The sequence below is a fragment of the Magnolia sinica genome, chromosome 15 (genome assembly GCF_029962835.1).
Source record: "Magnolia sinica isolate HGM2019 chromosome 15, MsV1, whole genome shotgun sequence".
NCBI lineage: Eukaryota > Viridiplantae > Streptophyta > Magnoliopsida > Magnoliales > Magnoliaceae > Magnolia > Magnolia sinica.
Genome location: NC_080587.1, coordinates 62,668,527 through 62,682,297, shown reverse-complemented (window position 1 = coordinate 62,682,297; position 13,771 = coordinate 62,668,527). Strand labels below are relative to the sequence as shown.

Below are 13,771 nucleotides of genomic sequence, written 5' to 3'. Positions count from 1 at the left end.
AAAATATTTCAAGTCTGAGATGTTGTGCCCATATTCTAAATTTGATTGTACAAGAAGGGTTGAAGAAATTGACAACACTATAAAGAACATAAGAGAAAGTGTGAAATATAAAAGAGGGTCACCATCGAGACTGAGTGTATGGAATGACATCATCCAACGTTTGAATGTGTCATCTAAAAAAACGTTGAAGTTGGATGTGTGTACACGTTGGAACTTGACCTATGAAATGTTAAATATGGCAATGGAATTACGGTTTACATTTCCTGAATATGCGGCGTGTGACAGAACGTATTCTTGGTTGCCGAGCACAGATGATTGAGCCCAAGCAAAACAAGTTCACACCTTTCTCAAAGTTTTCTACGATTGTACGAAGATTTTTTCCGGGAATCAGTATCCAACCGCGAATCTGTTTCTTCCTTTTCTTTGAAAGATTAAGGATGCTCTCCAGAAAAATGCCAGTGCGGGTCCAAATTTCATACGCCAGATGACGGTATGAAGACGAAGTTCGATACATACTAGGACAAATGTCATCTGTTGATGTCCTTAGCAGTTGTTCTTGATCCTCGTTGTAATATGAGGCTGGTTAAGTTTATTTTCATGAAAATTTATCCTGCTGAAAGAGCGGCAACAGAGACGTCCAAGGTTCGTCAAGCCCTTGAAGATTTGTACAATTCATATGTTACTACTTCACCTGCAGCGGGTGTTGAAGAAACTAGAGATGCGGATGTTTCTATACCTGGGGTTGGTAATGAAGATGTGCTAAATGAATACATATCATACTTGGCACAAAAACGAATAGGAGTTGAGACTAAGGAATCAGAGCTAGAAATATACCCCAATGAGTCAATCATAGTGCGATCCGAATTTGATGTGTTGGAATTGTGGAAGATGAGGGTTAGTGAATCAAGATGCCCTACATTATCTGTGATGGCACGGGACATTATCAATACCAATTTCAACAGTGACATCAGAATCCGCATTCAGCACAAGGAGCAGGGTTGTGAGCAAGTATCGAAGCTCACTTTCGCCAAATACAGTTGAAGCGTTGATTTGTACGGAAGATTGGTTGCGCCCGATATGGGGAGGAGATATGAATAATGATGAAGAATAAGAGATTGAGATTCGTGACGAGTCTCTACTTGCAGATCGGTAATTATTTTCGGTTTTTCAATTCTTTTTGGTTGAATGTTGAATGATCTGTAATATTATTTAACTTGAAACATGAAAGTGTTAGAATATGGTTTGTAAGACTTTGATATTTATGTACTCGCTACTGTTCATTTGTTTTTATTTTTGATACATTTATATTGTTTTTATTTTGTTCCTATATCATGTTCAAATTATTTATCAATATTCTGATTTCTTTTATTAAAAATTGAGTGTAGATATGTCGTCATCTGACCCATCGACAAACATTTGGGTACGCTTCCCTAGTTGAATCACCACCAAAGTTTGGAAGAACAAAGATTAAGTGTGGTTTGTGTGGCACAAAGTTTGTAAACAAGACTAATCGTTTTCGCTTACACTTATCATGTCGAGGTGGTGATGCAAAACCATGCCCCAATGCCCCTAAAGATGTCCAAATTTTTTTTCAGGCCCTTTTAGATTCGAATAGAAAACCTTCCACTCCATCCAAACCTTCGGGTTCTGGATCTAGTACACAAATGACATTCACAAGAGATGCAGAGGAAGCCAGATTAAAAGCTTTAAAGGAAGAACAATTCCAACTCGCCTTAAAACAAAGTATAGAAGAAGTTTCGAGTCAAAGACAACACGATGTTGAAGCAGGATCGAGTACGACAAACAAGAAGAAGAAGAATAACAAATTCAAATTCCTCACCCATTTCGATGAATTTAAGGCATTGGGTACAACATACAATTCTTCACATAAAGAAAGTTTGAAAATTCTAGTTCAAAGTGTAAAAGAGCACGAAGGAAATATCTCTTCACCTTCTGACTCAGAGAAAGTGAACCAATATGTATATGAAAAAATAGATAATAGTTCGGATGGATCAGATGACAATACAGGAAGGCACTCCTCTCATTGAGGTTATTAGTTGTAAATTGTCATTTTGAACAATGTAAATATGCAATTATCGAAGTTTTTTAATCGTAAATTATGCATTTTATTTTTATATATTTTATTGCTTTGTTCAACTTCGAATTCCAATTGATAATCGAATTCAAATTCAAATGAATCTCAATTTATAACTCGAACTCGGCTCAAAGCTCGAACTCGTATCTCGATACTCGGCTCGAAAACTCAAACTCGAAACAGGCTCAAAAACTTGAACTTGGACTCGACTCGAAAACTCTGCTCGAATCAACTCGAAATCTGCACGAACTCAGACTCGACTTGACAACTCTACTCGAACTCAGCTCGAAATCTGCTCGAACTCGGACTCGACTCGAAAACTCTGCTCGAACTCGTACGAGCCGAGCACGAGCTGGGCAACCGAGCTCGAAGGTCGAGCTGGGACTCGAGCAGTCCGAGCCGAGCACGAGCTGGGCAATACTCGGCTCAGCTCGACTCGTGTACAGCTCTAATTGAGAAATTAGTCGAATGTTTCAATGAACCTTCAGGGATCTTAAAAAATACATCATTACACACCTAGAACTCAAGAGATCACAAAAAACAAGTACACATATATAAGTTTCCTACCCCCCCAAAAAAATAAAAAATAATAATAAAAAACTCCTCCTGAGTCATCTTACTTCACTCTAACTTCACATGGTGGATAGTTCCAACACCCAAAAATCGACACATCACAACAAATAAACCTCCCTCCTTTTTCCAATTTACAATTTTGCATACTGCAACGAAGGTATTCAATAAAGATAACAGTCGGTGGCCATAACGGCTAGCCTTATGGCTGTTACGATATGGGTTGTTATGGCTCCTATAACGGTTGAAATTCTTTTTAAAGGGGGGAAAAAAAAACCTACCAGGCCCATATCATTTTGTTATGGCTCTGTACCGGCACATAAAAGTTGTTACAAGCCATTTGCGTGCCCTTTTTTTTCCAATTAGGCATTACAACCTTATATCGCATAACGGGCACCATTGTTACTATTAAGTAATGGCCGCTATGCCCATAATGTAACCATTTTTTTAATACCATGACTGCAACTCATTCCTTTGAAGCGTCTTCTTCCTCAACATCTCCAAGATAGGATCCCAAAAACCTAAGGACTCCCCTGTCCAAGAATTCAATAAAGGTGGTCATTACAATACGGTTGAAATTTTTCTTTATGAAAAAAATGTATCAGACCCGTATCAGTTTGTTACAGCCCCGTATCAGCCCTTAAAAACCGTTACAAGCCCGTTTTCAAATCAGGTGTTACGGCCCCATATCACATAACGGGGCACTGCTTACTATTACGTAACAGCCATCACACCTGCGATGTAACCAGTTTTTAACACCATGACTACAACTCCTCCCTTCGAAACATCTTCTCATCTATTTCCTCAACAGCTCCAAGGTAGGAGCCCAGAGACCTAAAAGACTCCTCCATCCAAACATCTAAATGGATACCAAGGAGCCTTACCCAACTTGATACTCTCCCTCTCATTTCCCTTCATCCCAAAAAACCAATCTCCTGACTGGGCCATCAAAGAAGCAATCACTTCCCTCACACATCCTTTCAACCTTCTCTTTGGATGCCAGGTTTATCCACATTTCAAATGAAGACATACTCATTGAAATTTTCCATAAATCCCCCATCTGAATTGAAGTCATTCCTTAACCTCCTCTATTTCCACTTCTTCACCAGATACTTTCGTAACCAACCAAGGTTGGCCTCTGTCTCATTTTAGCTATTGCCTTCATTTCCACCTTAACCAACCCCTCTCCATTGGCTTCTTCTACCCAAGCCCTTTTATTGCCATTTTTTTCTTTTCGTAACTCCCGTCGCCTTTGGATTGGATGTGCACAAATGTCTTGCACACGCGGGTCCTTTGTAAAGGAAAGGTCATCGCCATTGACAAAAGCTACAGCATGAACATTGTCTGCCAAAGAATGGTAGAACATGTGAAGCTCAAGGTGGAAAAGCACCCACAAACCTATTGGATTGTCTGGGTAAATGATGAAACTTATTGGCACCACGTTACGTTGAATCCACATGGAGTGATGTTGTACCAATGAGGGTTTGTAATGTCCCACTTGGTTATCCTGACTGCATGGCAGAGCCGATTAATGAGGACGATCCGCTCAAGCATAGGCACTTCCAAGCTAAGTAAAAGAACCACACAAAGTAGAAAGAAACAATCTAGAAATTTTCATTCAATTCAAAGGTGCCTTAATACTACTCATCATGGGCCCTTATATAAGCTTTGAAACATACATCTAAAGAAAACTCATAATGTCATTGACAACCAATGACTTATTACAAATATAAAAAATAAATAAAAGGAATTTGACTAATGGATTATTCACAGCTGATTGATTTCGCTAGCTAGCTACCTAAATAGGAGGCTTGGGCCTCCGTATTGATAGGCCAGCTATGGGCTTGGGCTTAATGGGCATGGGCCTAGCCCATGGATCGTGGGCCCAGATCAGCCTACATCACTATATCATCATCATGTGCAGTATTGTGGTTTCGTTAACACCTACAAGTTTCGTATGGGAAGGCATAATCCACTATAAGAGGACAAAGACGGAGACCTCCCATAACACAGGAGATGAGGATGACAAGAGTACATGGACTATGACAAAGGCAAGCATGAGGGACGAGGGACAACAAGCAAGATAAGAGGTGCAACTAGTCATCATCATAATCATCAAAGCCTGGTTCCAACTATTTGGTGCCAGCTTTGCAAAAATTGCCTCACGAGTACACACACTAGTTAAATAGGTCCAATGTATTCATCACTATGCATACACATCCTCCTGCACCTCATGCATTTATGAACTTCAATATCATTCTATATGCATATCAGTGTTTTAAATAGCGCTTGTAGCATAGTGCAAAGCGTGCAATGCACTATGTAGCATAGCATAGCCATAACACTACATAGTGCACCCAAATAGCATAACGCCACTATAACTAAGGTATTCCAAAAATGGTTACGTAAATGGTGGTAACCATTACACATTTCAGGGCCATTACGGGAAAAAAAAAATATTTGACCCGTAACAGCTTGTAACGGCCACATAACAGTCTGTTAAAGGGCTAAAATATGTTTTTTTTTTTTTAAAAAAAAAAAAAAATCCACAACGGTTGTTAAGGCCCGTAACATAACAATAACAGTGGTGGCCATTACAACCACCATTACCGTTATGGAATACCTCAAATGTAGCATATGCTATTTGGGGTATAGCGTATGCTAAGCACCTTGTAGCGTATTGCATTGGTAGCACACACTACAATGGAGTTCGGATTAAAAGCCTTCAATCCTTAAAGTTTTGGCTCCAAGGTTTCTTATTAGTTTAGCATGACTAATAAAATGGTGGTGATTGATCCTTCTCACACGTGGCACTGAAGTACAACTATATAGACCATCTAAACTGTGGGTCCTACAGTGGATGGAGCACATCCCTATAATCACACATACCATGCAATTGTAACTATATGTACAAACATGCCAAGTGCAAGGCTGAAGAGTTATAGCCATTTTAAATGGTGTAAAACTAATACAAGACGCTAGCTGTTTTAAAACATAAGGCTACCGAAAGAAAAGCCCCAACACTTCAAGCCCTTCAACCACACTTCACCACGACCCCGAATTTCTTCCTTTTTATTCTCTCAGCCCACACTACCATCGAAGATAATTTAGCCAATCAATCGGAGCCCTACAAGAAGATCAATTGGCTAAATTTTCAAGAGCATTGGAGCCCAAACAATGCAGAAGATCAATTTCCCCCCTTTTTCATGTCCACATGGCCGTGGATCTCAAGTTTTTTTAAATTAATTTAAAGCTCAAAAGAGGTAAGTTCTTCCCCTTAATCTCTGGTAATGATTTTTTATTTCATTTTGGATGTAGATTTAGGTTATTTTTTGTCCTTTTTTTAGGCAGATTCCTATGCTACATTGTAGAATAAGCTTGTTCTAAAACTCTTTTGCTGTATGGGACCTACTATGATACATGTGTGGCATGGTGTCCAACCTGCCCAGTCCATCATGTGGGCTACCACACTAAACTGGTGTTTCTTGAGTGCTTGTGCATTGTTTTCTGTGGTGTGGCCAATGCAATGGTTGGATAGACCCTTTTTTCTATGGAGGCTGTCCATTCTTTTCTATTTTGTGGCCTGGTATCTAAGCTATGCAGTCAGGTTAATCTAACCACCATGCAGGCCGCCATACAACAGTGGAGGATGACTGTCCATTATTTTTAATGTCATGGCCCACCTAAGGACCTAATTTTTCCAACATCTCACCACCTACTTACACAAGGTGAACATCACACACTATTTAAAACACTGATGTATATGGTGTCAGCTTATCATCTTTTCTCAGGTGCCCCTGTCCAAGTAAAACTTACATACCCTTTCACTAAACAAACATGGGTAAAAAAGAAAATGACATTAATCCCGAAGAATTGTCCCAGAAAGGGATAATACGATAAGCTCCCTGCTGGACACTTGTTCAACCAATACATATCATTGCAGAAGTTAAACTTCATCATTGCTCGAAGCAATTAACCTTTGATTATAATCTGAAAAGGGGATTGAATGTGTTAATCAAGCCAGTCTCAAAATTCTATCACAAAACAGTATGATGTGGGCTTTTTTCTTTTTCTTCTTCTTCTTTTTTTCTTCTTCTATTTTCTTCTTTTTTTCTTTTTTCTTTTTTTGAGAATTTATATGATGTTGTGATATAAATTCAAAATCCGAAACTCTTTTTCTTTCGTTAAAATGTTAGTCTTTCTTCTACCTTTGTCATGTGTACCCTCATGCCGTACATTCTTAAATGTTTTTAACCTATTTCACTATTTTCAAATACAGATTAGTTGGACTGTCTAAACCAACACCTTTCCAATCTTGTGGTATGTCCTTTTTATCTCTGATGTCAATTTCTTTTGAGAGAGGAAAAAAAAAAAAACAATGATACAACAAAGAGGAGGCCATTCACAAACTGCAAGGGGTCTAGAAGCCTCCTCTCCAGCACGAGTATCAGCTTTATCATTCCCTTCCCTAGGAATAAGAAGCCATGGAATGGGGAAAGAACTGCACATCTCTTTCTTCTTCAATCCAGCTCGCCAACCTTCAACGACATCTTCCCTGGAAATATGAGAGCTGTATCCCCATTTTTAATTATGTTTTCAATGAGCAAAGCTATTTAAAAATGTCTTAAGATGAATTTGGTACCAAGGAACTCTCTAGGTTGAAGAATGGTATGATGAACAACTATAGTGGTTTTCAGCTTTCAAACATTCAGGAAAAGAATGTGATTAGTTTAGTACGACGCAAATGTGATTAGTTTAGTACGACGCAGTGAATACCAAGGCAAGCCACAGCACTCCACGAGAGGCATAGGAGAAAGTCTCTTGATTAAACAACAAAAACCTATAGAAACAGAAATAAACAAAGAAGTAACGATAATATATACACATAACAAATCAATAAATTTCAACTATATTTCATTAAAGGTGGGCCCCATATCTTCGTTTGAAACTATCATGCAACTTTCTTTTTGTAGAATGAGAACCAAATAATTGCAACAAATTCGATAAACTGAATGTAACAATTGTAATTACCAGTGCACTTCAGCTGCACATCAGCTTGAAAAAAATGTCATGGGATTAAAGGTGTATGTCTCTCTTGCTGATAGGACCTTGTCTCCAACTCATTCAACTAGGCTTCAAAGGTGAACCCAGTGTTTTAAATAGCACATAGCACAGTGTAGTGTTTGGCCTCTATAGCGTGTAGCGTAAGCTACACGATATTTAATATTGTTTAATTGAAATAATAGAAAAATATGATAAATTTTACAAAATGCATAATTCCTGTGAGTTTTTTACTGTGAATCTGGATTGTTAACCACATGTTTCCATGCGAAATCTGTCTCTTTGCCTTGAAACATCACAAATTCACAATATGGGCCACAATTTGGATGGTCCGGATTGATCCAAGTGCTTTATACATGATATGGACCACAATTTGGATGGTCCAAATTGATCTAATGTGGTGCCACATGTGATGGGGATAAGCACCACCATTTTAAAATAGTTGTTGAACTAGCATAGAAGAAAAACAAGAGAGAGAGAGAGAGATTTCAGGTAGCATACACCACTTGCGCTACACCCTACATGCTCTGTAGCTTACACTACATGCCTTGTAGGTTACACTACACAGCATTTTAGCTATACTACGAGTGCTACCGAAAACACTGGGTGAGCCTAAAGGCATCAGATTAAGCCTCAGGTGGACCTAAAGTCCTTGTCTATTACTAGGGACGGCATGGGCCTCTAATAAGACAAAACAACACCGGAAACCAAAAAAAAAAGACCGAGGAGGCTATAACATTCATAGAGATACTAGAAGTATCGATCAAATAAACTTGAGAGGGCCAAGAAACAATAAAATCATTAAAGTTAGAACCGATCCACTAATTAACAAACAAAAGCATAGTTGTATGCATATCCTAGCCCATAAATAAAGACATGATAAGTGCTAGCATACAGCCTAATCACCAGAAATACAAACAAAAATATCTATCAGGCACCACATACCTCCCAGGAAGCAGTTGGGAACTATTCATAGGACCCTTGGAACTTCCAAACCGCTTAACCCTATTTTCATGCTCTTTGTCGATACGCATGGCAGCTACCTCCTTCTCCATGGCAGCTACTTCTCTCCTCATTTTCTTGGCCTCCACCTCCATCGCTTTTGTCAAAGTGTCTACCTTCTTTGCTAACATCTGACCAAAATAGATTGCAACAAACAGTTATGATTTATAAATTAAAAGCAAGGCACACACTACAAGTTAGCCGAGAGATTATATGGACCTCAATTGCATCATCCTTGTCTTTAAGGCTTTGATCTTTTTCATGCCCAGCTTTCCTCAAAGTGATGACCTCTTTTTGCAGCATGTCATACAATAATCCAGAGACAGTATCCTCTGTATCAACACTAGAGAATTCGTTAGGCTTTTCATCGGGGTTTTCCTTCCAAGTATTATGTGTCTCTCTGTCTCTTGTTCCCTCAGAAGATTTGTTGAGCGAATGGTTTGGTCCTGTCCCGTTTGAGAGGATTTTACCCCTGTCTAATGACCTAGTGCCACCATCGAATGACTTTGATGCCCCTTTTGCATGTTTCAATATTGTACTCGATCCACTAGTCAGTGAAGATCTCAATTGAGAGGATGGTGTTCTCTTAGATAAAAAGCCATTTGAAGTCAATTTAGAGACATTCTCAGCACCACCCAGGGATTGACGACGTGAAGAGCCATTGCTCACACTTCTCCCCTCAGGAGTAGTGCGATTATTACCGTTCACAGATGCTTTCAACCCCTCTTCTAGCACTTTGAGCCGCAATTGATATTTTTCCTGCACAATTGAACAGAAAAACACCAATTCTAGTTTTTCTATAAACTGGCTTATAATGGACTGACAAGCTCCAGTGAGGATACATCACTGTAAAAATAAGTTGCTTACTTTCAACTGTGCTTCATATTTTGCAGTACGCTCTGCAACAGCAAGTTTATCTCGAAGCTGCTGCATTTCTCCCTGTAAAAAGGGAGATGGGTAATAATTACCACCTATGGGAAAAGGAAAACTAAATAGAGCCATACACACAGTTTGACAAAAGATGGAAATACTGAAAAGAGACCAGAGAGAAAAAAAAAAAAACACCCATCAACTGATACCTGCAAGAATCTGCGATCTTCAAGCCATTGTCTTACAGGCATTACTTTATCATTAGCATCTTTCCATTCATTTGCTACCACTACAGCAACCCTATTTGCCGTAACCTTTGCACGAGCCAGTTCTCTGTCAAGGGTCTTCCTCTCCTCCTAAGGAATAGAAAATAAACTTCTTGCGTTAAGTTGAATTCAGAATACTCAACACAAAATGAAAAGTTTATAGATACTCTATGGCCAGAACATTTATAGAGAACAGGTAACTTACATTCATCTCCTGGACTTTCCGTTGGTAATCCCTCACAGCGTTTGCAGCTGCACCACCTGCAAGAACAGCTTCTTCTAGCTCTCTCACAGTTTGGCTGAGCTTTTCAACCTCTGCAACCTTTTGGCGATGCATTTTGTCCAAAATCTTGTTTTCTTCCTAGTGTATATAAGCAATAACATATAAAAATCGATATTAATCACCTCTTATATAATAGAAAAACTCAATTCCACACTTTCATGATGTTGAATGATCTCAGAATACCTGGCAGATCTCGATCTGTTTCATTAACTCTTGGTTCTTGTTTTGTAGATCATCTACTAATGAGGCCTTTGCCAAGGCAATCTGAACAGTCCTTTCTGCTTCCAGTAAAGCTGCTTCTTTTGATTTGGTAAGGCGATCTAATGCCTTGTTGTCATCCTGCAGCTTTGCAATCTGCAAAAGACCAGAACAACTTACCACTGGTGTTAACGATGAGGAGAACTTTATTGTTTCTTTCTTTTCATGGTGTGATGAATGTCAAGCACTCGTGATTGTATAGAGTACATGTTAGATAAAGAACAAATTACCTCCTGCCGAGCAAGCTTTAACTCTGCCTCCAGTGGTGCAAGAATGGCTTCAATGGGTGGCATGTCATCGTCCTTTTGAGCCGCATGAACCCTTCGAAGAGTTGCTTCTGCCGCGAATTGGGCAGCCATTGATGCTTTCTTCTCATCATTTATTTTCTTTATTTCAAGGTTCTGCACAAGGATTTTTCCAAATCAAGAAGGCTCATGGCAAAGAGGGGAAAGAAAACAGAGAGAAATTTTGCAAGGGGGGGAGTTTAGTCCAATACTTTGTTTTCCAGAAGAGATTCAGTCAACTTGAGTTTCTCTTCAACCTTCGACAATTCTTCAGTGAGCTACAAGAAACAACACAGAAAAATGAACTACTGCATATATGATTCTAAAATATCAAATTAGCCCAATAAATCAAATCCAGTTTCAAAAGATACCGATCAACTAGAAAATGAGAAAAGTCAAACTTTCAAGTTTCAACTTCTTTAATTGAGATTGAATGGCCATTGCATTCCAAAATCACAAAACAGAAAAACTGGATGCATTAAAACATTTTTAAAAACTGAAAAAAGAGGTAACAATACAAGATTAACAAAATCCTACCAGTGAAACTAGATGGAAGAGATGCCGAATCACATGAAAACTGCAATAAGCAAAAAGTAATTGCTTGACTGCTTCAACAGAGATAACTACCCAAAAAAGCAGATAATCCAGCAAGTGAAAAAGATATACACCCTTAAGCTGCTCTAAGTGAACTACTAAAAAAGGACCAATTACAAGGAAAAGACAAAAACCATTTGCCAATTCATAACAATAATATCCCAACGCTTCATCAAATGTAACTTGATTATCGTCATATAAGGGCATCTTTGGAATCCTTTAATGTCTGCTCATAGCCCAATTTCTGTTGATCCAACCCTTCTCGTATTAGAATTTGAAAAAGAATGTTTTAGCAGCCCACATTTTAAATTTTGAAGACAAAGGAGTTGCATTTCTGCCCAAATCATTGTGATTTTGGCATAGAGCATCAAATCCATTTTTTCCAAGACCATCCAAATGCAACCCAAATCAATCAATGCAACAAAAATCCCAATTACGATGATTCCAAAAAGACAATGACTCTGACAAAAACGAAAAATCTAAGTGCAGCCGCAAAAAAAAAAAAAAAAGGAAGAAGAAGAAGAAGAAGAAGAAGAAGAAATATAACACCTCTTCAACAGCCTTTTCTCTCAGCCGCTCCGACAACTTCAATGCTTTAATCTCCGCCTGCGCTTCTCCCAATTCCCGATCCTTATCTGCACACCACCAAAAACAAACGCATCACATCCCCATCTAAAAAACCACCGAGAAATACACCACCAGAAGATTCACATTTCCCCACCCCTGACTTCATTCTCGAGCCGATTCAGCTCCACCTTCACCGGATCCGACCCGTGCAGCAGATTTATGAAATCATCAGCGTCCAAGCTCGGCCGAATGGACGCCCGCCGCCTCGAACCCTTCCCATCTCCCTTAAACGATCCTGAAACCGTCAGCTGCTGTGGCGTCAGCATCGACACCACTGCATCGCTACGGACATTGCCGCCGCTGCTGCAGCCAAGCTCCGCCGCGGTCGCCGGACCCTCGCCACCGTCGAAGGGTAGATCGGCCATCACGGATCTGGCGCTCTCACATCCGAATGAGAGCGGAAGATCAAAAGCAGCTCAGATTTGGGACATTAGGGTTGGGAAGAAAAGCTTTTTCTTCTTCTTCTAGGGTTTGGGATTTGAAGCTTTTTCTGATTTCTCTCTTCTGAAACAGCGAGTCGGAGAGAAAGAAGCAAAGAGAGAATAGCCTTTTCTTCTTCCAATGTGAGAGAGAGAGAGAGAGAGCTGTTTTCTTCTGTTCGAGTTCTGTTGGGAGGAGTATTGTAGTGGAATCGGATTGGGGGAGCAATTTGATTTGATACTCCGGGGGACTGTGATGGTTCATACGCATGAGCTGAAATTTGTTTACGTGGCATATACTTAGCTAAATCTAAACCGTTGTTAAAACCGATGTAAATGGATTAATATATTCAACTAAGATTTTCTTAGTGATTCTTAATTCTGTTTAATGTACTTTTCTTTTACATTTTAGCCGTTTACTGTTTCAATCTTATCCGTTTATTTGATATGTAGCAACAACCCGTTGGAGCATTATTTCCCCCTTAGTTTTGATTTATTGGACCATCAAAAGTGGGGTCCATATTTTCTTTACGGTTTAAATTTAGTTTCTTGTATGAAAAATCTGCACTTTGTGAGTTTAGGCGTAGGAAGAAGCATCCTCTCTCAGAGTATCGAAGCTTTTTCTCACTGCGGGAGTAGCCTTCTTTACCTTTCACTTGGGCGTCTGTACTGCGCGGGGTGCGCAGTGTATTCAGCAACTCGACGGTGTGTGGATGGTTGAAGATGGAGGAGTTGGGGTGCGTATCGCGCACAGTGGCGCATAGTAAGCGATCCCCATTTTTTGGGCGCGGACTGGGTACCACCCAATCAGGACGTAGTCACGTAGCTAGAGACAGGCGGTCAGGGGCTATGTGACGCCACCGTTATCGATATATTTTATCCAAGCCGTCCATCTATTTTGAAATATAATTTTAGTTCGTGGTCCCAAAATTTAGGTAGATCAAAGGATCATTGAATCGCAACACGTGAAGCGGTGGTTATTGAACTCTTACCATTGAAAACACCCTACGGCCCACCGTGATATTTATTTTCCATCCATCCTGTTCATAAGGTCACATAGGAATGTATGAAGGGAAAACATAAATATCAGCTTGATCTAAAACTTACGTGGCCTCTAAAAGCTTTCAACGGTGGGATTTAAGTATCCATTGCTCCATGTCGTGTGGTCTAATTGAGCCTTTGATCTACCTACTTTTTAGAATTGTTACCTAAAATGATCCCTCAAAATACATGGACAGTTTGAATAAAAACATATAAATCATAGTCGACCCATAGAGCCCCTGACATGACCGTCCCTCTCTAGCTCGTTCTTGATGGTATAGTACGTACCAATCCGCGACCCATTTGTTGCCATGCCGTGGGCTGCTCTCCCGGTCTATGCTCTCCCGGTCTACAGCACCTGTTTTACACAGACATATGGGACCCTCCGTATTTTATATGTA

The 13,771-nt window shown here is 39.6% G+C and overlaps 1 protein-coding gene across 1 annotated transcript in view; it reads right to left on the bottom strand.

The window, feature by feature from the left end:
• The window catches only part of LOC131228012 (microtubule-associated protein 70-1-like), a 29,803-nt gene extending 17,294 nt beyond the window's left edge, over positions 1–12,509 (bottom strand). The window contains exons 1-10 of the mRNA XM_058223825.1: positions 12,005–12,509; positions 11,833–11,918; positions 10,902–10,967; positions 10,636–10,806; positions 10,331–10,501; positions 10,070–10,225; positions 9,808–9,954; positions 9,596–9,667; positions 8,948–9,487; positions 8,672–8,859 (exon numbers count right to left, since the gene is read on the bottom strand). Coding sequence (XP_058079808.1) covers positions 8,672–8,859; positions 8,948–9,487; positions 9,596–9,667; positions 9,808–9,954; positions 10,070–10,225; positions 10,331–10,501; positions 10,636–10,806; positions 10,902–10,967; positions 11,833–11,918; positions 12,005–12,275 — 1,868 coding nt within the window. The 5' untranslated portion in view covers positions 12,276–12,509. The remainder of the gene's footprint in view (positions 1–8,671; positions 8,860–8,947; positions 9,488–9,595; positions 9,668–9,807; positions 9,955–10,069; positions 10,226–10,330; positions 10,502–10,635; positions 10,807–10,901; positions 10,968–11,832; positions 11,919–12,004) is intronic.
• Positions 12,510–13,771: the final 1,262 nt, after the last annotated feature.